The sequence below is a fragment of the Vicugna pacos genome, chromosome X (assembly GCF_048564905.1).
Source record: "Vicugna pacos chromosome X, VicPac4, whole genome shotgun sequence".
In the NCBI taxonomy this organism is placed as follows: Eukaryota; Metazoa; Chordata; class Mammalia; order Artiodactyla; family Camelidae; genus Vicugna; species Vicugna pacos.
Window position 1 is genome coordinate 106080767 of NC_133023.1, and position 26029 is coordinate 106106795.

The 26029-nt window shown below is 38.4% G+C and overlaps 1 protein-coding gene across 3 annotated transcripts in view; it reads left to right on the top strand.

Moving 5' to 3' along the window:
• Window positions 1–26029, top strand: part of PASD1 (PAS domain containing repressor 1) — a 77255-nt gene that overhangs the window by 43165 nt on the left and 8061 nt on the right. For all 3 annotated transcript variants that reach the window (XM_072956502.1, XM_072956503.1, XM_072956504.1), the window contains exons 10-12: window positions 7007–7076; window positions 15066–15192; window positions 24431–24630. In XM_072956502.1, coding sequence (XP_072812603.1) covers window positions 7007–7076; window positions 15066–15192; window positions 24431–24630 — 397 coding nt within the window. The remainder of the gene's footprint in view (window positions 1–7006; window positions 7077–15065; window positions 15193–24430; window positions 24631–26029) is intronic.

The window sequence follows — 26029 nt, forward strand, 5'->3', positions numbered from 1 at the left end:
CTAAGTTTGAATGACTCTATTAAATTCCTCAGCAAATCTGTGAGGATCTTTGTTTACTTTGGGGAAATCTTTGACTGTGGCTCTCAGTTCAGTTCTAGTCCAAGGAATATGAGAAATTAATGGTTTAGCCTTTGGATCCTCAGAGGGCTTAATTTAAAAGAGAGAGGTCCTGGTAAGTTCAGAGGAAAAGGGAGTGGGGAGAGTTTCAGAGAAAAGGGAAATTTTGGTGGGAGAATTGGTAAGGGAGATATTTGAAGGTATGAAGGAGGCATAGATGGAGTAGGAGGGAAGGAGGAAGATGGCTCTGGAGGCTTTGACCTTGAGGAGGCAAAGGAGAGAGACAAGATGGTGCCAAAGCAGAATCTAAGACAAAGAAGCCAAGGAAGAAGAGTCTGAGGCTTCGGGAGCCATTTTATCTGTCTTTAATCCTCTGTTTGCCTCAGTTAATCTTAAAATTTCATTTTGCAGAGGGGCAATTTTAGACTCCTGATAACATTGGGAAACTTCAAAATAGCAATCAAAATTGGAATTCCACTCAGTTCTGGAAAATTTTTGAGCTATTGTAGTCCAATTCAATTTTAAGGAAATTAAGTTTGGGGATTTCATAAGTTCCCCATAATGGTCATTGGTCAGATCAGTCCATTTAGTTAGAAATGTGAATGAAGAAAGACTAAGAGTTTTTCAACATAAAATGGGCTGGAGTCCCTGTAGGACAGGGACGAGTGGTGCCCTCAAAATACTTATATAATTGGGACCCATTTCTTAGAGGTTTTTACTCTAAAGAACAATTTTCAAATTGATTAAGCAGCTTAAATAGCTTACAACACAAATGGCTGAGTTCAAATGGCTTGCAAGCCAATCCCAGCCAATCTTAAGGAAGTAGTGTGATCTTGGAGGAGCCAGTGTGAAGCCCTCCCTCCCCCACTTTTCAAACCAATCTCTAGAAGACAGTCTTTTCAAAGGAATAGGCTGAAGGCTGAACCAGCACAATTTCATTTGAAACAGCTCCTTCCCGATGGAATTGGGCCAAAGGCATTCTCAGCCAGCTTTGATTGAAGCAATCTGATCTCGAGATCAGACCAAAGTGCTAAATACTCACATACAGAACAAGGCCTTTTTCAGAAAAAAAATGAAACCTTAAAATAGATCCTGAATAAAGCCTGGAGAGCTTCAAATGAAAAGAGGGTGTGAGCCCAGGTCTAGGAGAAAGATGTACCTTCAAACTTCAGGGTGATGAGAAAAGCAGTGAGCAACAATGGGCACAGTGTGGGTACCACACCTGTTTGCTCACCTATGATGGAGCTATCATTGCCAGGAGTCTTCTCTGGTCCCTGCCAGGGCAAGCAAACTGTTGACCTGAAACAAGTAGATATTTCTCCAGCGAAGATGGGTTTATTCGGGATTAGCAGAGAATTGCAATTCGAGGTCTACAACCATGATGAACCGCTTACAAGTACCTGCACAGCAAAGGAAGAACACTTTTATAGAGGGGAAATGAAAGTGGGGAAAGCTAAAGCAACCAGATAGTCCATGGTTTTTCATTGGCTGAGTCCTTGCCAGGAAAGAAGAGGAATCGTTCCTCTTCCTGCTGGGCTCTGCTATCATCACAGAGTGTGAGAGCGCCCCCTTCTGGTTTCCCAACTCTAGTTAATTCAGGTTTCTGTTTATTATTACTACTTTTTTTTTAAACAGACTTTACTCATTATTCAATTTATGGAGCTTTATTTTCCTCATCTATAAAGTGAGAATTATAACAGAACACACGTCATTGAGTTATTTTAGGATCCAAAAAGATAATATGTGTAAGATACCTACCACATGGTAGTAACTCAATAGATGATGATATCTCCCCTGCCATCAGAGGTGAGATTGGTAGTGGGTAGGGAGTAGGGTTGGATAAAAGTTGTTTTATGATAACTGAGGGTGATGACGGAGCACTCACTTCAAGTTATTGATATTCTGAACTGATCAAAATCATCTTCTTTGGATAGGTTCCTAAAATAAACTAGCTCCATCTTTGGATAATGTAAATCTGTTAAGATGACATTCTCCAATTATTTATTTACTGAAAGGTGCTATATTGAAAGAGAAGAAATATTTAAAGAGTAGTTATTTTGTATTAGGAAGGATTAGTTTGTACGTTCATTCAGAGGATATTTATAAGGGTGCATTGTATGCAGAGCCCTGTAGCCATAAAACACCCTTCTTCCTCTCCCCATCCTTGCCCAAAGCTGAGTACTGGTCTAGGTGATGCATATTAATGGCAACTCTTGATTCCCAGCCTGCTTATGTGAACACTGGAGGGTCTGATTCTTGGCTCCAAAGGAATAAATGATCGTGTATGCAGAACTCATCTTTGGGGAACACACTTTCTAGGAGAGAGAATTAAAATCACAAGGGAACCATTTTAAAGCAAATTACAGCATTATCCATCCCAAATCATATATTTAAGTGGAGAAGAAACTTAGAGGAATAGAGTGATCAAAGGCAGAATGGCTAATGAGGGCGTTTGAGAGGATGGTGTTGGACTGTACAATTACCAGTCACTTTTTCCAAACATTATTTTATCTTTACAAGATCCCTACAAGGTACACATTATGAGTCTCACTTTAAACACTGGGACATTGGAGCTCAGGGAAGTTAACAGACTTACATTAGGTCTCACAGCTAGGAAGTGTGTCAGAGTGGAGGTTTGAGCCCAAATATGTGTGACCCAAATTCTGTCCATCTTCCATGACAGCTCTGACATATTGGACACAATGGTGGGGCCTGGGGAAAATAGGATGCTGTTTCAGGCCTGATCCCTAAGTAACCACTTAAGAGCAAAGTGACTCTTGAGGAGATGTAGGCTCTGGAGATGCTAGTACTAAGCAGTTGTCAGGTATGGCTGAGATGCAGTTAGACCTGAAGGAAAAAAAAGGATGTTTACAACTTGGCCCAAGATTTCACATTTTAGATAAGGGATGATAGTGGGTTTCCTCTGTGAGCCTATGGACTAGCTTTGGTTAGAACAATCTTAAAAATTAGCTCCTTAAACTTTGGTCACAACCTGCAACCAAGAGGGGAAATCTGGTTTTCCTTTCTTCCATCGCTTCAGATTAGATCATCTCAGCTATAAATTAAACAAGCAAAGACATTTAGGATTATATTTTTACTGTCATCAGTTTCCTAATTCTCTGCCCCAACTGTTCAAAACACACCTTAGTTTGTACTGCATTGACACATGAAAGGACAATATTCATTGCATGTCTTTTTCATATTTACAGTTTCATTTATATAGCAAGTGGAAGTAGATGGTTTTTGAGCCAAGAACAACCTTCCATTAAAGTAATTCAGCAGTGTTGATTACTTTACCAATGAATATCAAACCTTGGGAAAAGATTTAAAATGGACAGTGAGTGAAAAACATAAAGGGCCCAATTTAAGAGTAACATTTTGATATTTTACATAATGAGACAGAAGTACTTTTCTTTGTAAAATTAGAAAGTTTTCTTTTCATGTAAATACAGCTAGGAAAGTGTTCTTTGATTGTTTTCTTTCTTTTTGAAAGTAACTGATGCAATTTGGAAAAGGAAAGTTCTGTTTGTATCTGTTCATAACCAAAGAGCAGTGATGGAGGTGACTGCAAACCCTCTGTTACACTTCATATCCTGAGCCTGAATTCATTTTATTCATGCATAGACTGGTTAGTTATGGAACAGTCTTTAATGCTTTTCTTTAAGTATGTATGTGTTTATTTGTTACTTGGACATTCTGATTTTGAGTCACACATTTGCCATCTATATTAACATATAGAGAAGCATGAAATGTTAATTCATGGAAGAATTTGAAAAACTGCTTTTCTTTATTTTCTATTTTTTTATATTCAAGACAGTGGATTTAGAGCAAAACATAATTGCCTCACAATGTTTTATTGTCAAAATTAGTGTCTTATCCAGTAAACACCCACTGCATCCTTTGATGCAGCACTGTTGGGTACAACCTTCTGTGACAACAGAAATGTTTTTTATTTATTTATTTATTTATTTATTTTTTAAAGAGTTTTTAAAATTTATTATTTGTTTTTCAAAATTAAAAATTTTTAATTTTTATTTTGGGGGAGGTAATTAGGTTTATTTATTTTTCTCTTGCTTTTTTTGTTTTGTTTTTTAACATTTTTTATTGATTTATAATCATTTTACAATGTTGTGTCAAATTCTAGTGTACAGCAGAATTTTTCAAAAATGTTTTTTAATCTGTTCTGTTTAATACAATAGCCACTAGCCATATGTAGCTGCTGAGTACTGAAATGTGGCTTCTGTGACTGAAGAACTAAATTTTAAATTTTACTGAATTTTAATTTTAATTTAGCCACATGTAGTTAGTGGCTACCATATTAGATGGATGTTCATTCACATGCTGTTTATCAGTTATAAAGATATTTACTATTCAGAAGTCAATATGGAGTCATTTAATTGCTTGTAAGGAACAGATGGAAGCCTCAGCTGGTCCTTGAAAATAATTGTGTCAAGCTGAGCACACCTGGGGTGAGGGACATGCAAATATTTTAATGAATTGACTGGTCAGTTTGTTTATTCCTTTATGCACTCAGCAGATACTCATGAAAATAAAGTGCTCTTCATCATGGTGGGTGCTGGGGATATAAGAGCTTCAAATGATGCACACTGCCTTCAAGAAATTCACCAGGTAGAAAAGGTAGACAGAAAGTAACAAACTTTTATACAAAATAGAAAAGAGTTGAGAAAGAGGGAAAAGTCAGAGATAACTTGTGGTTTTCTGTCTTGGGTGACTGGATGGGGGGTGGAACTATTCACCAAGATAGGAGACACTGAAGGAGGAGCAGGAGGAGGAGGAAGTGGAGGAGGTGGAGTCAGAGGAGTCCAACTGGAGCATGTAGAGTTGAGGTATCTGTTATATATCTAGACTGCATGTCCTAAAGGCAGTTGGATATATGGGTCGATGGGTCAGGGAGAGGTCTTGAGATAAAGATGTTGGAGTCACCTCTAGTTGAAGCCAAGTGGCAAAATATGGTCTGCAATGAAGATAATATAAAGAACAAACAGGAAGTGAAAACAACCTTGGAGAAATACCAACACTTATTCTGTTAGACTAAAGTGACTTATAAATTTAGTCAAAGAAAAAAAAATTAAAAGGTAAATAATAATATTTTTGGAATTTTATTTTTAAATGATGTATGGTTAAATTTATAAGCAACTATGTTTATGTCTAAGTTACTTGATGCTGAAAGTCAAACCAGTGAGAAACACATATTAGACATTTTTATAGCCCAATCATACACACAGATGACTGAATGAGCTCATTAACTAGTTGTGTATGCTATTTAAATCAATGCTTTCTAAATATTATTTTGATACCAAAATATATATGGTGAAGGAAAGTACAGCATTTATTGCAGGGTACCAAGCAAGGTGAAAGGGCAGCTCATGTTCAAAAGACCAAAAGTCCCTGATGGCTTTCAGGGAAGGGTTTTTAAAGGCACCATTTGGGGTGAGGGTTGCAGCTCATGGTTGGTGGTGAGGTAACAGAGTGATGTTTTGGGAATCTTGACCATCAACCTTCTGATTCCAACCAATCTGGGTTCTGTGTTCTTGTGGTCAGCATGTAGTTGCCATCCTCCTCCTGGGTAGAGTGTCTTAGTCTCTGCAGAATGACTCAAAAGCATGCATCAGATTCTTATGCATATCCCTTGAGGAGTAGAACTATGTTTTATAGCTGAACTGTTGCTTAGGCTATCATTACTTTTCTTGCTTTACTACTCTTCCTTTGTTTCTGCATTTCCTCACTTCCCTAATTAGTAACTGCTTGAGTCTGCTCTTTGGAATTCAGGGAAGACCTAGGAGATGAAAGCCTTATTCTACAAATAAGAGATGGCAGGTGGGGACACAGACAGACTTTTGCACCTGGGAAGGCCCTGCAGGATCCTGCTCAGCTTCAAGTTATGAAATTCAGGCTTAAAACGTAATTCTTAGTATTAAAAGCAAGGTTTTTATTCATTCATATTTTCTCCCTCTCTACTACTTTCTCTCTCAATTTCTACTTATTTGGTGAAAAGTAAGCTAGTATTTAGACCTGAGTGCACCATGAAGCTACGTTCTCACCTTGGGCATCAAAATTCTAATTTTGATAGAAATGAATTGTTAATGAGCCAGAGAATCGAGAGTTTCTCTAATTACAAGAAACAAAATTCAATTTGGCCTGAAGGCATTTTCTGTAATTGCAGTTGGTTTAAAATTTAAGAACATTCACTCATACACCTTGGCCTTTGGTGGGGGGAAGCTTGCTTTGCTCACCACTGTCAAAAAAAGGCATTGAAACCTACAGCAAACTTCATTTTCATGAGGGTCCAGATGATTTACTTTATAGATATGGTGCAGAAAATCTTTCTCTGTAGAAAAAGTGACACCTCAGAGATCGATAGTATTTATTAAGAAAAATAAAACAATTTTTTTTCTTGTTTGAACTGTTAAAAATAAAATTTAACTGAGTAAGTTTGAAGATCTAATTGGTTTTATTAGGTGGTTTGTGAATTGGGCACCATCCCATCTAGGATCCAGAAGGGCATTCACAGGGGTTGTACAGAATGGAAGGTTTGTATAGGAGGAAGGATGGGGCAAGGGAGCTATTAGCAAAAGAAAATAAAGGATTATTTTTAGGTCAGGACATCTTTTGGGGAGGAAAGATAATAGCAAGAGTTTTATCCTATAAGTTGCCTCTTCTTCCTTTGAGGGATGGAGAGGGCCCACATGACAGATTATCTAATTGGTGCTAATCAGGAAATTCCAAACTAGATTAAGATTACGTCAAAACTGCAATTAGGTTAGGTATTACATCTAGGTTTGGTAGCATGGGCTTTAGCACAGATGATGCCATTTGGACCCTATGGTTTTTCTCTTTAACAGAACGTTATTTTTACTGTATTATAGAGAATTTAAATTTAAATGGCAAGTGAGATGTGTTTACCATTTCTCTTTTTGCCTATTTATAGAAGCATTCAAGGCCAAAGAATTTATGGAGTAGAATTCCTGAAGGCTGAACCTGCTGCTCCTGCCTCAGAAGTACGTACATTGAGAGCCATAGAGTAAAAGCTTGGACCTTTATTCCCATAATGGTGATTTTAGTTCATGTGTGTTGCCAATGTAGGGGAAGAAAATAATTTTCCATCTACCCTTCTAGGTTCCTGGCTGAGATGCCCCTGTAATAAAAAGACAGTATTAACAGGAGAAAAACAAACAGAGGTTCATTAGCATATACATCTCCTGTATACATGGGAGAGACCCAGAAATACTGAGTAACTTTCCAAAATGGCCCAAGTGGCCATCTTAAATACCATTTTCAGCTAAGGATAAAAGAATATGTTGAGGGTGGGGACTTAGTTGTGGGGATACAGTGAATGAAAGTAAGGTTGTTATGTAAATTTAAGTCCTTACCTTCTGCATTGATAACAGTTTCTAGAAATTTAGAAATCCTTTTTTCCCCTGGTACAGAGAGGGAGACACCCTTACAAATGGAGATTTTCCTTCTAAATAGAAGTATCTTTTACAAAAGGGTAACTTCTATTTGTTTTCACAGCTTCTCCTATGCTGCTGTTTCTTTAAAATAATCAGCTCAAAATAATCCTTATCCCAAGGGAGTGACAAATTCTGCTTCCCTTGACCACATAGGAAGGTTCTGATTTCAAGAAATATTCCCTATGGGCATAGCACATAAGTGGTGTTCCACATTGCCATTTTGTAGCCATTTCTCATTCAGAGCCAGTAACAGCCACTCTTGGAATGGTCCCTGTAGTAGCTTTAAAAAGAACTAAGCTAAGCTTTATTATGCCAGACATTGTTGAAGGTCTTTTTGGCTTGTGAGTGCATTTTGAAATGAAAAGTTATTGACCTGCCTGTTACTGTAGGCTGGGTGATTAGACTCAAGAGATGGCATCATCCCATCATGAGTAGAACCCAACCCCTAATTAATCTGGATTGTCCCACATCCTTTTTCTTAAACCATCAAATGTATCAGCCAATTATCCATTCACGAGATGTTACTCTAGAGAATCTTATAAGGGTACACATTAGTAGAAATATGAAACCTGGGTCTCCCCTCAATGATCTGAAATTCTAGTCTGGGCAATAAGATCAAACTAAGAAAAAAAGATACAAGAAAACAGGAAAAGCATCCTAGAAAGCCTGCCCAATGGATAGTCTTCCACCTTACCTGCCACTCCGTGAGTGCATGTAATGTAGCTGCTAGGCTGGCTCACTGCAGTGGTGACAGTACTAGAGAGAGAAAAGATGACCTAGACATCAGGAGATAAGGGTTCGATTCCTGATTCTGCTGTTTACCAATTATGTGACCTGGGGAATGTTATTTTACCATGGAGATCCTCAGTTTCCTCATCTGTAAAACAGGAGTGGTAATAATCTCTGTCAGGCTACCTCATAAGGATATAATAATGCTCAGTGGAACCTCATTTATTAATATATTATCTATATTCCTGCAGTAGAATGAAGCTTCCTTGAGAGTGGGAGCTGTCTTGTTCATCAGCACATCCCCAAATATCTTGAACAGGGCTGGCCGCACATGTAGGTGCTCACATATGTAAGATGCACAAATGAGTATTGGATGTTAAAGCACTCTGTTATTTTTATAACACTCTTCAAATGTCTGGTAAAGGGATTTCAAAAGCAATATCAACAGGTTGGAATTGTGGACTCTCACTTTGGTTTTCAGGCTTCCACGTGATTTTGCTTGAAAAGATTTGCATATTCCCGGGTTCCATAGAAGTAGTAGATAAAACTTCCTCCTTTCTGAAAACGTACCTCTGCTTAACCTAGCATTCTGTTCAAGTATGAAACAGTGAGGCAATTAGGTAGAAAAAGGTTAATTTAAACAGAGCAATGTTCTGTTTATGCACAAGCTAATTTCAGTTATGCTGGGAAAAGAGGCCAAGACATCCCTATAGCTCTGGCCATCAGGCTAACATCTACACAGCTGACTGCCTTACTTTATCAGGCAGTCAACATTTACCCAGGATCTGTAGTGTGCCTTGTGTGAAGAATCCAGTCCTTCAACTTGGTGTTTTGAGGAAAGTTGAATTAAAAAAATTCTCACTTTATAAAATGTATAAAACTTAAGTAATACTAATAGTTAAAGGTAAGTGGTTAATTTTTTAAAGAAATTTGTAATCTTATCACAATAGCACAATTGCTATTTAATTTTGCTTATTTCCATTCAGTCTCAGTCCACCATCACATATATATTTTTAGTCATAATGACAGCTTACCTGCTACTCCATACCCTTTGGCTTTCACTTATCCCTAAACTCCATCTTTCTACAGTCCCAAATTTAATAATTTCAGTAACTGAACAATATACTATGGATTTGGAGGAGTTCTGTTTCCAATCAAGATGGAGTGACAGGGACCAGATTGACTTTCCTACCCAAAACATCCAAAAATAATACAGACAAAATATATAAAAATAGTCTTCAATATAATGGACATCAGGCAGCAGAGGACATGGACTCTTAAGAGATGGGAAATGAATGAAGTGAGCCCTACTATTGCCATAGCTGACTGCCTAGCTAGTTTCCAGGCCATGTAGCCAAAAGGAAGAACACACAGGGATACCAGTGGAATTCCTGAGTTGGGTAAATTGAGGTGAAAGTAGAGGTAGTCTAAGGTTGCTAGCAGAGTACCAGAGGGGAGAGGGCTACACAGATAGAGGATGCCAGGGATCTATGAGGTGAAGAACCACCCAAGAGGATTACAGGGAATAGTGCCAGCATTAATACAGGGCAAGTAATTCTTCCTGTGTCTACCAGCCACACTGAAAGTCCTCATAATATGCAAGACATGAGGAATAAGAGTACACACAAAGGTCTTGCCTTAGTTATGGGGAAAATTAGCCCTAGGCTAACTATTGCTCTGTTTCTGACTATCAAATCATTAAGGCAAGACCAAAAGTATCAAACTGTTTCCAAATAATTTAACTACATTCCAGAACAAAGATGAAGACTATAGGAATGCAGAATTATCCAATACCCTACAAGGTGAAATTAATATTTGGCATTTGGTCAAAGATTACCAGGCATTCAAAAAAGCAGTAACATATGGCTCTTATTGAAGAGAAAAACCAATCAATGGAAACTCACCCAGGTCAAACACAGATTTCAGAATTAGTGGACAGGGATATTTACATATGTGTTACATATGTGTTACATATGTTCAAAATTTTAAGTGAGACATGGAGATGGGTAAAAAAAACTTAAGTTGAAATTTGAGTAAAACAACACTGGGTGGGATTGGTGGCAGATTAAACATTGATTTAGTAGGTTAGGGGATTTAAAGACAAAGCAATAAAAATTCTCCAAAATTAAACACAAGTAGAAAAAGTTTAAAAAGAACAAAAAAAAAAAAAAAAGAAGAGCATCAATTAGCTGTTAGAAACTCTTCAAGTGGCAAAATATATGTATAAATGGAGTCTCCAAAGTATAGAGGAATGTACAGAAAAATATTTCAAATAACGATGGCCAGAAAATTGTCTGCATTTTATAAAAGCTATAAACCCAGAGATCCAAGGATCTCAATGAAACCTAAGCAAAAGAAACATGAAGAAAACCACACAAAGCATACACTGGCCTCTGCCAGGGACCATCATATTTTGATTTGTCTGTAGTTACTATAGACAATGCTGTATTGAAAGAAGCATGTTCTGTTGATAACAGTTGTTAACTGCCAAGGAATTGAGAACAAGGCAATGTGTTGAGAACAAAGTTCTTTCCACAAAACCACCACCTCACCATTTGGACAACAGTGGCTTAAATAGTTACATCAATGCCAATCCAAAGCAGATTCTTCCTAATTGACTCTATCCCAAATATTTTCCTTTACTGATGAGTTCAGGTGACTCATGATGCCAGCTACTGACATTCTGTCATCCATCCCTAGAGATCTGTTGCTCCTGAATTGTGTCGCAATACACAGGCATTTTGGCAAAATTGGAGTTTGTACATTATCAAGTTGCTTTTTCACTCAAATCCATTGTGCCTGGAAGTGGCAGGCAATTTTTCAGAAGCAGCTGGCTTCGAGCATGTACCTGGGGCTGGGTGGGGCAGAAGAGCCATGGTATATATAAGACTCAGAAGCTGATTATGTGTTAATGAAGAGGACAGGACAAACCTGACTGAGGGAGCAATCATGAAAGCATCTTCCATTGATTTTACAACTGTTAAATGTTAGATGCTTCATCATGTGTTCATTGAACAGATACTTATTGAAGTGTCTAAAAAGTGGTCTGAGGTCAGCCCTAACACAATCTAGGAGTGGGAAGGGTGACATGGTACTTATGATTAAGGTATATTGAAGACTTCTTATGTGTCAAGCAGTGTGCTAGGTGCTTGACTTCCACAACAACTCTATGGGACATTACATTCCAGTTTTACAGATAGTGAATCTTGGATTGTTGCTATTGAATAACTTGCCAAGTCACATGATAAGTGGCAGAGCCAAGATTCAAACCTAGGCCTGTCTGGTCCCAATATCTATGTTTCTTACTATACAGTGAGGCATCTACTTTCAAAGCAAAACTCCCTATTTTCTCACATTGCCTTATTTTTTGTTTTATGACTTCCTTTTCTTTATTTTTTGAACACTTAAAACATGTTATTTTAAAGGCCATTTTAGATTCATTGAAAAAATATTTATTCAATATCTATTTTTAAACATACACTGTTTTAGGTGAGTGGAATAGATACACTTGTTAACAAAATTGAAAAATTTCTGTTCTAGAGGAGCTTACATTCCAACTAGGGGAGATAGATGATAAACAAGAGAAATATATTAAATCAATAAATCATATATTAGAAGGTGAGAAGAGCTGCTGAAAAAAGTAAAGCAGAATGAGAAGGATTGGGAATGCAACAGATGGGTGAACGCAGTATTAAGTATGAGCAAAGGTTGAAGGAGTGAGAAAGCTAACTATGATGATATCTGGGGGAAGACTCAAGAAGAGGATAAACCAATGCAAGACCTTGAGGTAGACGTGTGCCTGGTATTTAGAGAAATAGCTGGAGCAGAGTGTGCAAAGGCGAGAGTAGGTATGGATAAAGTCAGAGATGTGATGGCAGTCAGGTCAAATAGGGTCTTGGAAGCTATTGCAGGGATTTAGGGTTTTACTCTAAATGAAATCAGGAACCATTGGAGAATTGTGCAAAGAAGAATGATGCAATTATGTTTGGTTTATTAAAAGAGTCACTATGTTGAGAATAGGCTGTTGGGAGCAGGGGCAAGAGTGGAAGCTGGGGGCCCAGTTAAGAGGTTATCTCAGCCATCCAAGTGAGAGATGATGATGATGGCAGGGACCAGGGTAGTAACAGTGGAAGTTATAAGGAGTGGTCAGATGATAGATGTACATTTGAATGTAGAGCCCTTGGATTTGCTGAAATTGGATGAGATGTATGAGAAAAAGAGAGAAATTAGGGATGACTAGGAGTCAGGTGCTTGACCTGAGCAACTGGAAGGAGAGTGTTGCATTCACTGAGATGGAGAAAACTGTGGGAAGATTTGCAGGCTTAGGGTTGTTTGTTGGGAGGTGTAATAACAGTGTCTCAGTTTTGAAAATGTTTGAGATGCCTATTAGAGAGTTGAGGGGAAATATAAAGCTGGACTGGAGATAAGAATATGGGAATCATCAACATGGATGGTCTTAAAGCTATAAACTTGGATGAGGTGACCAAGGGAGTAAGTATAGATGGAGATAAGGACCAAGGACTAAGCCTGGAGCATCCCCAAAGTTAAGAGATTAGAGAGAAGAGAATAAATCAGCAATGGAGACTTGAGAAGAGACCAGTGAGGTAAAAGGTAAGCCAAGTGAAGAAAGTACTTCCAGGATGAGGGAGTTGTGAACAGTGTCAAACACTGCTGATAGTTTAGATGGGTTGACAATTCAGAAGTGACCATTAGATTTAGGACCTGGAAACCACTGTGACCTTGAGAAAAGTTTTGACCTAGTGTAGATGGGGACAAAAGAGATAACATCTGACTGAGGTTTAAGAGAGGATAGTGGAATTGGAGATACTGAGTACTTCCCTTTGAAAAGTTTTGCTGTCAAGGGAATCACATAAACAGGGTGGTAGGTGGAGGAGAGGTGGGACCCAGAGAGAATTTTTAAACAGAGTATATTTTTAAAATTCTATTCTATTTTACCTAGCATTTCCCCTGCGTCCATTCAATCTGTCGTCTTGACTAGAATGCACTGTAGCACTTTTTTCCCCAAAACAGTAAAATGCAAGGATCTCTTAACAATTAGGCAGAGCACTTTTGACATTAAGCTAATCATGGGGAAAATGTGAAGACTGAGGGGCATACTTCTTGAGTGCTGCCCCAACAAGGTACACTCATTTCTAGGTCACAGAATCATCAGGCTTTGGAGGTCGCATTTAAAGCCGACTTTGTGTCTAGCCTCAAAGGCCATGCTTCTCTTTTCAAATCCTTTAGCAAACTATCCGTGGAAACAATTATGGAACAAAAGTGAATCCAGAACTCCTCCTGAACTTGTAAAAGCTTATTGATTGCCTTCCTGTCCCCATGTATGCATGCTCATTTTATCTTTCTTTTTAGCTTCTAGCTGCCTCTCTTGAAAGACTGTCTTCAGGTCTTCATCCTAGTTGCATTTTAGACTGTAGCTTTTTGCTTCCAAAATAGTCTCTTTGCTCTGTGTTTTTCCCAGGCCAAGTATCATTACTGCCCATGATTCCATCATTCAAGATCATTTAAGCTCACTGCATATATATTGATAGGCTAAAAGTTACAAAGGCACAAAAGTGGACATCTTAATACCCAAGTATATACATTTCTATTGAAAATCAGCCAGGAAACAAGGAGGAGCTAGTGATTAAATTGATAGATGGCTATGATAAAAAGCAGAAGCAAGAAGACAGAGAAAGATCATACCCACTCTTGATGAACACCATCCAGCAGAATATCTTTTCTAAATAAGGAAAAGATTGCCACCTCCCCAGCAACATATTATTTTAAAGAGTAAAAAATACAGTGACTTGAACAGTGAAGTTGCATAGTTTCCTGAAATTCAAATGCTGGGATTTGATCTGGACAAGTGTGCTGCAACAAACAGGTTCTTTGAGGAAAAATCAGCATGGGTCTATGTCTTAATCCAGTCCAAATCAAACAAACAAACACACAAACTTAATGTTTTGGTGGAGACCTAAAAGTTTTCATTTATTAAACCAGATATTTAAATTTCATATAAGCAGTGATCCCTAGACTATTAAAAAAGGATCCAGTTGTTATGGAAATGAAGTGGATCACTAAATAGAAATATAATGTATATGGTTTAAAGCAGCAAAAGGTTTAAATTGAGGTACTGGGGGAGGGAAAGGGGTGCTGGGTTTGAAGTCGCTGGATTATATCTCTTGCTCTGCTCCTAACCTGCTGTCTGAGCGTCTCCTCTTTGATGCTTTCAAGTGGGGAGGTTGCACTAGAAGCTCTCCAGGGCCGTTTCCATCTCTCTGCTGCTATATAGTAAAAGAACATTTGATAATAATACTTTCAATTGAATTTGCATAAAAAATGTGGAGCAGTGATTAAACAGCCCCCCAGTAGTTTTTTCCTTTCTCTAAGCCTAGGCTGCACATGTAGGATGTCTAGAAAAATGGCCCCATCAATGGGGGTGTAGTTCTCCTACAGCCTTCCCACCTGTCTGAACCAGCGTCTCACCAATATCTCTGAAACAGCCTTTGACTGGCAATAATTTTCTTATGCTTATGCTTTTAGCATATCTGTACTGTGTTTCTCTTCTCAGTCTTGACATTGTGGCACCCAAAATCATTTTTGCTTGTTGTTATCTTACAGCAATAATTTTCAAGTACATGTTTCATGATGGTTTTATGTTACGTATTGAATGTATTGAAGTGATGTTAGAAATGATGCGAAATGCTTCAAAGTTTGTGTTCTGCTTGTATTTCCTGTTTTGTGTGTGTGTGTATGTGTGTTCATCTTCATATTGAAATGTCATCCTTCCCTTTTGGAAATTCTTAGGATCAAGTTGATATTGTAGCAGTCGAGCAGTATGGATCACAAGAATCCAGTTACGAAATTGAAATAGAGTCTGATACATCTAATGACTCCCGCATCTCTTCCCTGGAAAGTATATATGAAGTGCCAGGTGGGTACATTCAGACATTTGGATGGGGACTATTGGAAGAAAAATAGTGGCCTACAGAGTAGTTACAGTTTTTCAAATGAAGATGGTGTCTGTGTATAATTGTGTGAAATCACAAGAGTGAATTCTAACTTGCTTCATCTTTTGTAAGTTGTTTGAGATGATGATTTAAGAGCAATGAAAATGAATATCTCATCAATGGTTCAAGTGCTTGGGCATGGTATTATTCTCTCTCATTTAGTTTTAAGCTAAAGATTGGTATTAGAGCTCAGTCCTTGGAGGAGTAGCATCTTCTCTTTTCATACTTATGCAGCCTTTGCTGCTATGGCATAGTGTTGCAGTCCAAAGAAACCTCTTGTTTTTAAAATCTGTACTATAAGAAGAATTGTAAGTAAAGAGCAAAAGAGATAGTGGCCCCCAGACAGTGTTATTTACTTACAGAAGTTTCAATATTAAAGACATTTCATAAATATAATGGTATAAAAAGTACAAAACTTAAAGCAGTGGTATATGCAAAATATAAATTATGTCCTCTAATCCGCTGCTCTCATCATAGATAATTTGTAGTGTGGAATCTCCATACATAGAAATAATACCTTTATTTTTGAAATATTCCAATTAACATTTGCCCATTATTGCTGTCGATCTCAAAGCTTTGTTTAAAATATCCTTTCAGGGGGAGAATATTGCTCAGTGGTAGAGTACATGCTTAGCATGCATGAGGTCCTGGGTTCAATCCCCAGTTCTTCCATAAAAAAATAAATGGATAAATAATCTAATTACCTCACCCCCAAAAAGAAAATAAAAAAATCATTTGAAAACAATTGTTTTTGGTGGAGAGGGAGCCAAGTCCATGAACTCATGAGTGGGATTTCTAAAATGTAAAAGAGCAATTTAGTTTACACACAAGAAAATTCACTCTTTGAAGTGTACAGGTTCTTGACAAAGAGCCAAATATCCACCACTACAAACAGGTCTACCACCCCTTCAAATTCCTTTGTCTGCCTCTTTGAACTCAAACGCTGTGCCCCATCCTCTGGCAACCATTGATCTATGTTCCACCTCTGGTTTCCTTTCATCAGAATGTAACATAAATGGAATCACAATGTCTAGACTTTTTGGTCTGGCTTTGTTAACAAAATGCATTTAAGATTCATACATGTTGGGTAGAGGAAGAGGCAAGATGGCGGAGTAGAAGGACGCTCGTAAGTCACCCTCTCCCACAAATACACCAAGACCCACATCTACAGACCCACTCAGACAACCAGAGCACCTGCGGAACTCCGACAGAACATCGCCCTCTTCAAAAGATAAAGACGCCAAAAATATGGTAGGAGAAAAGGAAAAAAAGAAAGAACAAAAGACAAAGCAGCACAGGACGGGTCCCACGGGGAGGGAGCGGCAAAGGAGGACTGGCGCTCGCTCGCTGGGTCTCCCTTTTCCAACTGAGAGGCCAGCGGGATGGAGGGGGAGCCTCCGAGGCTTGGATCTGCACAGAGCAACCCTTGTCTGACAGAACTAAGTTAAACGGGCACAGAGCGTCCCCCCGACACCCAGCCTGAGACGCGGGCTGGCAGCGGCGGGCAGGGCCAGGCTGCACAAGCCGGGCGGAGCACGGGGGTGGCTGCACGGAGGCAGCTCCGGGGAACTGCAAGGGCTGGGCGCCGGGGCTGTGGGTGTACAGGACAGAACAACCTGGGCCCTCCATAAAACAGCAAGGTTGATGTGCTCTCGGGGGAAGGGTGCATACCCCCATCTCTGAAAACCCGTGGAAACTTTCAGGGGAAGAGAGGCGGGGCCCAGGCACAGCCACCATATTCTCTGGCGCTGAGCACCCAGGCGGGGGTGGGGGCGAAACCTGCATCCACACCGAAGGGCTCAGCAGCCTCAAGGGCCAGACTGAGACGGGCCTACAGCCCGGGGCAGATAGGATCCTTCCATCCTGGCCCCTCAGAGAACTTGCTCCACAAAGACAAACAAGGAGCTGGGTCTTGGCTCGGAGTAGGGACAAGGATGTCCCTCGGTCTTCCCCGAGCCCACCCGCGGAGCGCGACCAGGGCGGAGTGCGCAGCCTCACAGAGCAGCGGAGCTACCAGTGGCGCAGGCAGAGGGAGAGTGGCCCCCTGCCTGTCGGGCAGGAACACAGCCCCTGACTGAGGTGCTGGGAGGGGGCATGACCCGCCCTCCTGCCTGGCCAGTCTGCAACATCCGACTGCGGCATCCGGAGGGGCAGTGACCCGCCCGCCCGCAGCAGAGGAGAGCTGCACCTGACCCCGTGTTAGGAGGAGGCGCGATCTGCTTGCTGACAGGTGTTGGGAGCAGCACAGAAGACTGCGCCAACGGAGGGCCTCTGAAAACAAGCTGAGCTTCCAAAACAGGACGAAGACAGAAGGAACTTCACATTAAAAGCACACAGACTCCAGGAGAACACCGACAACCCTTTTTTTGTTTGTTTGTTTGGTTTTTTTGTTTGTTTGTTTTTAAATCTGTTTTTACCTGTTCTATTTTCAATTACTCTCTTAATTTTTACTTCTTAATTCATTTCTATTTCTCTTGGGTTTTGATGTCCTGTTATTGATTAGACACAGGTTTCAAATACATCTATTCATCTCCCCACCCCTTTTTTTTAAGGTTTTATAAGGACCTCTCAACCTGATTAATACTCTGCTTCAACTCGCTCTTCTATTATTCATTATACACTGTTTTCAAACCCTCTTTCTCCCTTCTTTTAAAAATCTTTCTCTCTCTCTCTTATCATTTCTTTCTTTTTTTTTCCTAAGTTCTATTCATAAATAGGCATTGAATAGATAAAATCCTTAAGATCCAAAATAGACAACTGATACTTCATAAACCACAGTGCCAGAGAGGTATGAGCAAGATGAAGAAGCAGAGAAACCTTTCCCAGTTAAAAGACCAAGAGAAATCCCCTGAAAGAAAGATCAATGAAATAGACATCGATAGCCTACTAGATCAAGATTTCAAAAAAGGAGTGATCAAATTGCTGAAGGAATTAAAAGAGATAGTGCTTAGAGAAATAAAATATGTCAAAAATGAAATTGAAGCTATAAAGAAGAGCCAAGTAGAATGGGTAAACTCATTGACAGAGATGAGGAATGATCTAACAGCTGTGCAAAGCCGACTAGATAATGCAGAGGAACCAATTAGTGATCTAGAAGACAGGGCAATAGAAAGCACCCATTCAGAAGAACTACAAGATAAGCAAATAAAAAATAATGAAAATAGCATAAGGGACCTATGGGATAATATAAAGCGTCCCAATCTTCGCATAATAGGGATCCCAGAAGGGGACGAAGGATCCAAGGGGATTGAAAAGGTTTTTGAAGAAATCATGACTGAAAACTTTCCAAACTTAAAGAAGGAATCAGATATCCAAGTACAGGAAGCTCAGAGGGTCCCAAACAGGAAGAATCCAAATAGACCCACACCAAGACATATCATAATCAAGATGGCCAGAGTCAAGGATAAAGAAATGATTCTAAACGCAGCAAGAGAAAAGCAAAGAGTGAATTACAAGGGAACCCCCATAAGGCTCTCAGCTGATTTCTCTACACAAACACTACAGGCCAGAAGGGAGTGGCAAGATATATTCAAAGCCCTGAATGAAAAAAAGATGCAGCCTAGGATACTTTATCCAGCAAGGCTATCATTTAGGATAGAAGGAGAAATAAAGGGTTTCACATACAAAAAAAAGCTGCAGGAGTTTAGCAACACTAAGCCCACGCTAAAAGAAATATTGAAAGGGCTATTCTAAATAGAAAAGCAGCAGGATGCTACAGAAATGAGAAACTCACAACTGGAAAGGTGATAACTCATGATTTACAAATAAAGAAAACAAGAAATTATAAAAGAAGACATACAAATCACTGAGAGTGGGAGAGGGAGGCAGGGAAATATAGAATATTTTTTTCTTTCTTTTTTAAATTTTTTTTAACAGTAGGATGGGTTTGAGATCATGTTACTATCAGTTTAATAAAAACAGTTATAGTAATGGGTTAATAGATTTACGAAAAAGGGTAACCAGAAGTCAAAAATTTACAAGGGAGTCACAAAAGTTAAATAAAATCCATGATAATACAAAGGAAAATTACCAAACCACAAAAGGAAGAAGAAAGGAACAAAGAGGAAATACTAATTCAACTGCAAAGATAAGTTCAAAATGGCAATAAACACACATCTATCATTAATTACTGTAAATGTTAATGGACTAAATGCTCCAGTCAAAGACATAGAGTGGCAGACTGGATAATAAAGCAAGAACCTTCAATATGCTGCATACAAGAGACCCACTTTAGGGAGAAGGACACATATAGATTGAGAGTGAAAGGATGGAAAAGGATATTCCATGCAAATGGAAAAGCCAAAAAAGCAGGTGTTGCAGTACTGATTTCAGACAAAATAGACTTTAAAACAAAGGCCATAAAGAAAGATAAAGAGGGACATTTTATAATGATTAAAGGAGTGATACAAGATGAAGATATTACACTCGTTCATATATATGCACCCAATATAGGAGCACCCAAGTACATACAAGAATTACTAACAGAGATAAAGGGCGATATTGATGGCAATACAATCATAGTTGGAGATTTTAACACTGCATTAACATCACTAGACAGATCTTCCAGACAGAAAATAAACAAGGCAACAGAGAAATTAAACACTACAATAGAAAAACTAAATTTGGTGGATATTTTCAGAGCATTACACCCCCCAAAAATAGAATATACATTCTTTTCAAGCGCACATGGAACATTTTCCAGAATCGATCATGTACTTGGACACAAAAGAAACCTCAACAAATTTAAGAAGATATAAATTATCTCAAGCATCTTTTCTGACCACAATGCCATGAAACTGGAAATCAACAACAGAGAAACAAAGGAGAAAAAAATGAAAGCATGGAGATTAAACAATATGTTATTGAAAAAACAATGCATCAATGAGGAAATCAAAGCTGAAATTAAAAAATACCTTGAGACAAATGATAATGAAAGCACAACCACTCAAAACCTATGGGACACAGCAAAGGCAGTGCTAAGAGGGAAGTTTATAGCGATACAGGCCTTCCTCAAAAAAGAAGAACAATCTCAAATAAACAAGTTAACCCACCACCTGAATCAATTAGAAAAAGAAGAACAAAAAGCCCCAAAAAGCAGCAGAAGGAAGGAAATAAAAAAGATCAGAGAGGAATTAAATACAATAGAGATTAACAAGACCATAGAGAAAATCAACCAAACTAAAAGCTGGTTTTTTGAAAAAGTAAATAAAATCGACAAACCTCTGGCCAAACTCACAAAGAAGAAAAAAGAGAGAGCACAAATTAGCAAAATAAGAAAGGAAAATGGAGAAATTACAACAAACAAAATAGAAATACAGAATATCATACGAGAATATTATGAAAAACTATATGGAACCAAACTGTATAACCTAGAGGAGATGGACAAGTTTCTGGAAACATACTGTCCCCCAAAACTGAATCAAGAAGAAACTGAACACTTGAACAATCCGATCACTAGAAAAGAAATAGAAATATCAATTAAAAACCTCCCTACAAATAAAAGTCCAGGACCGGATGGCTTCACATGGGAATTCTACCAAACATACAAAGAAGAACTCATACCAGTCCTTCTCAAACTCTTCCAGACGATTGAAAAGGAGGGAATACTCCCAAACTCATTCTATGAAGCTACCATCACCCTGATACCAAAACCAGGCAAAGACACTACAAAAAAGGAGAATTATAGGCCAATATCACTGATGAACATGGACGCCAAAATCCTCACCAAAACTTTAGAAAATAGAATCGAAAAACACATAAAAAAGATTATACATCATGACCAAGTGGGGTTCATCCCAGGGACACAAGGCTGGTTCAACATACACAAATCAATCAATGTAATACATCACATCAACAAGAGAAAGGACAAAAACCACATGATCATCTCAATCGATGCAGAAAAAGCATTTGATAAAATTCAACATCCATTTATGATAAAAACTCTTGCCAAAGTGGGTATAGAGGGAACACATCTCAACATAATAAAAGCTATATATGACAAACCTACAGCCAGCATAGTTCTCAACGGTTAAAAACTCAAAAGCTTCCCACTAAAATCTGGGACAAGGATGCCCACTGTCACCACTCCTATTCAACATAGTCCTGGAAGTCCTAGCCACAGCAATCAGGCAAGAGAAAGAAATTAAAGGGATCCAAATTGGAAAAGAAGAGGTAAAAGTGTCATTATATGCTGACGACATGTTACTATATATAGAAAACCCTAAAAGGTCCACACAAAAGCTACTAGAGCTGATTGAAGAATTCAGCAAGGTAGCAGGTTACAAAAGTAACTTTCAAAAATCAGTTGCATTTCTTTACACTAACAATAAATCAACAGAAAAAGAAAGTAAAGAGACAGTCCCCTTTAAAATAGCACCCAAAGTAATAAAATATCTGGGAATAAATCTAACCAAGGAGGTGAAAGAACTATACACGGAAAACTATAAACCATTGATGAAGGAAATTAAAGAAGACTTTAAAAGATGGAAAGATATTCCATGTTCTTGGATTGGAAGAATCAATACTGTTAAAATGGTCACACTGCCCAAGGCAATCTACAGATTTAATGCAATCCCTATCCAATTACCCAGGACATATTTCACAGAACTAGAACAAATCATAATAAAATTTATATGGAACCATCAAAGACCTAGAATTGCTAAAGCATTACTGGAGAGAAAGAAAGAGGCTGGAGGAATAACTCTCCCAGACTTCAGACAATACTATAGAGCTACAGTCATCAAGACAGCATGGTATTGGTACCAAAACAGACATATGGACCAATGGAACAGAATAGAGAGCCCAGAAATGAACCCACAAACTTTTGGTCAACTCATTTTCGACAAAGGAGGCAAGAATATACAATGGGATAAAGACAGTCTCTTCAGCAAATGGTGTTGGGAAAACTGGACAGCAGCATGTAAAACAATGAAGCTAGAACACACCCTTACACCATATACAAAAATCAACTCAAAATGGATTAAAGACTTAAACATAAGACAGGATACAATAAACGTCCTAGAGGAAAACATAGGCAAAACATTATCTGACATACATTTCAAAAATTTTCTCCTAGAAGAAATAAAAGCAAGAATAAACAAATGGGACCTAATGAAACACAAGCTTCTGCAGAGCAAAGGAAACCAGAAATAAAACAAGAAGAAAACCTACGGAATGGGAGAAAATTTTTGCAAGTGAAACTGACAAAGGCTTGATCTTCAAAATATATAAGCAGCTCACATGACTCAATAAGAAAAAAGTAAACAACCCAATCCAAAAATGGGCAGAAGACCTAAACAAGCAGTTCTCCAAGGAAGACATACAAGTGATCAATAGACACATGAAAAAATGCTCAATACCACTAATTATCAGAGAAATGCAAATCAAAGCTACAATGAGGTATCACCTCACACCAGTCAGAATGGCTGTCATTCAAAAATCCAAAAATGACAAATGCTGGAGAGGCTGTGGAGAAAGGGGAACCCTCCTACACTGCTGGTGGGAATGCAGTTTGGTGCAGCCACTATGGAAAACCGTGTGGAGATTCCTCAAGACTAGGAATAGACTTACCATGGGACCCAGGAATCCCACTCCTGGGCTTGTATCCAGAAGGAAGCCTACTTCAGGATGACACCTGCACCCCAATGTTCATCGCAGCCTATTTACAATAGCCAAGACATGGAAACAGCCTAAATGTCCATCAACAGGTGACTGGATAAAGAAGAGGTGGTATATTTATACAATGGAATACTACTGAGCCATAAAAACCGACAACATAATGCCATTTGCAGCAACATGGATGCTCCTGGAGAATGTCATTCTAAGTGAAGTAAGCCAGAAAGAGAAAGAAAAATACCATATGAGATCGCTCATATGTGGAATCTAAAAAACAAAAACAAATACAAACAAACAAACAAACAAACAAAAACAAAGCATAAATACAGGACAGAAATAGACTCACAGACAGAGAATACAGACTTGTGGTTATCAGGGGGGTGGAGGGTGGGAAGGGATAGACTGGGATTTCAAAATTGTAGAATAGATAAACAAGATTACACTGTATATTACAGGGAAATATACACAAAATGTTATGATAAATCACAGAGAAAAAAATGTGACAATGAGTGTGTATATGTCCATGAATGACTGAAAAATTGTGCTGAACACTGGAATTTGACACAACGTTGTAAAATGATTATAAGTCAATAAACAATGTTAAAAAAAAAGATTCATACATGTTGTGTGAATCAATGGTTCATTCCTTTTTTCTTGCTGAGTAGTACTGCATCTTATGAATGCACCATAGTGGGTTTTCTTTTCTTTTATTCATCCATCTGAAGAAAGACATCTGGGTTGTTTCCAAGTTTTTGGTGATTAGAAATAATCACCATGGAGTTTTTTGTGTGTGAATATGTTTTTAATTCACTTGGGTAAATTCCCGAGAGTGGGACTACTGGGTCATAAGGGAAGTGTGTGTGATGAGAACTGCGAAACTATTTCCCAAAGTGACTTTACAGTTTTGCATAGTTCAAATAATGTTCTCCACTTTGCTTGTTGGGGCTTCTGAAGACAAGTCATGCCGCAGCAACTCTAAGAGCACTTCAAGCACTCCTAAGATCCCACATTCTGGGGAAGCTAGGGGTTTTTTTTTTTTTGCCATTTTTTCCCACTTTTTCTTTTCTTTTTTTTAAATGGAGGTACTGTGGATTGAACTCAGGATCTTGTGCATGCTAAGAATGTGCTTTACCACTGAGCTATACCCACCTCCCACACGGAAACTAGTTTTTCAGAAGTGATTTATGACTAAGTTTGATTTGGTTTTATCAATTGGAAGGTATCAAATTTCCAGAAGCATAGCCAAAAAAATTTTATAATGAAAAGACACCTAACATGAATGGGGTGGGGGCCCACTTATACTTGGGTGGGTGGAGGTAAAGTTAGACATTCCCTCCTTTTACTTCATTTTCAAATATGAACAGATTTTTAAGTAAAGTTCTGAATTCCTCCTGGTGTCTGGCACATCTGTTCCTTAACATGGAATAAAACTGGACTTTCCTGCTTTTATAATTCATAACAGGAAATAAACAGAAATCTGTATAATCTGTTTGATCATTTTAGTTCTGCTTTTTTTGATCATGAATTCCACTGTCCTTTCTTCCTCAGCTACATCATCTTTGCAGAGCTTTGAATTTGAACCTGAGGTGGAATATGTGGATTATATGGATGAGGTGGAGGAGGTGGTTGAGGTGGTTGAGATGGAGCAAGAGGATGAGGTGGACCAGGTAGACCAGGAAGATCAGGATGACAGTGTGGAGCAGGAGATCTTCTCATGTTCCAGTGTGATTACTGACATCAGTGATGAGGTACCTTTGGGAGACTTGCTCTACATGTTTGTCTGTACTATTAACCCTGCAAAGTCCTGAATTTTCACTCTTGTACTCAATTTCACTTTGCAGAGAGTATGTTCTTTGTTTTTTGAAACTGTATCAGCATTTTTGTTGTACTGAATTTTCTGAGCAGCAGAGAATCCGGTAGGCCCTAGTCAACAGGGAGATTGGAGGTTCGTTAAGTAGGACCAAATTCCTGTTCTCCTCTTAATGTAAAACATGCAAAGACACTTTGTGCTTGAGAGAAAGTTTGAGCCATATAGAAGCTTAACTACTAAGAAAAGGCTGTATTTTTAAGAGCCATGCTTTTAAGAGTCTCATGGGAGGATGGCTTTCCTGCCTACCTATACCAACACTTCCCTACTATGAGCTAGGTTTCCCCAATGGAATTGTTATTAGGTTAGAAGCACCCCTTTCAGAATGTTAGATATATCCAACCTTCAACTGTCAGCACCAATGTATGGTTCAAGGCCAATTTGAACCACTTTATGGTTCAAAACAATTTAACAGATTAACCATTCTGTTGCTCTTCTACGTCCAAATTTGTGTGCATAATAACAGATTTGGATGATCATATTTTCTTTTAGACATGATTATTATAATCAGGATTGGCAACCAAGATAATGAGATTATGGTCTGTTATGTGGAATTGTTTTCGTTAATTACCAAGCCTTAGACAAGTCTCTTCATTCCTAGTACCAAAGGCATCCTCTTCTGATGACAAGTGAGGGCTAGAGAACAGTTAGGCCCCAGCAGTGTGGCCTTGGCACATCCCTGGGCCTCAGTTTCTCTACCTTGAAATGGTCTGCTTGCCTTGCAGGAATTTTTGGACTGATATGAAAATGCTTTGCATTATTTAAAAGAAAATTTCTGTAGAAATACATTTATCTTTATTCATGTCTCATTTATGCTAAGAAATTGTGGTTCCCCTTTTGCTGTTGATAGGTTTCTCTTCTCCTTTGAATTAATTTATATTTAAATTTTATTTTTTTCATAAATATCTGGTTCCTTTAATGAATTTAAAATAGAAATTAATTTTCAAAAATAGATCTGATTTTTCAGGACTATATCATATTAATTTACACATTGTGTAAATTGAGGTATATTGCTAATCATCTTGGTAACACAGGAGCCCTGAAGAGCATATATAAATATTTAAGGGTTCTTTTTCTTTCTTCACTGTAGAGCAAGGATTTAAGGGTTGGAAGGCTAAAGCTAATTTTTGATCACCTTTTTTAAAAATAGTTTTTAATTGAATGAAGGATTCTTTAAATTCTATAGTGCTTTACAATTGTACAAAGTTTCACACACCTGGTTTCATATAATCCCATAATAACCCTTTTTTTTAATCCCATAACCCTGTACCAGCCCTTCA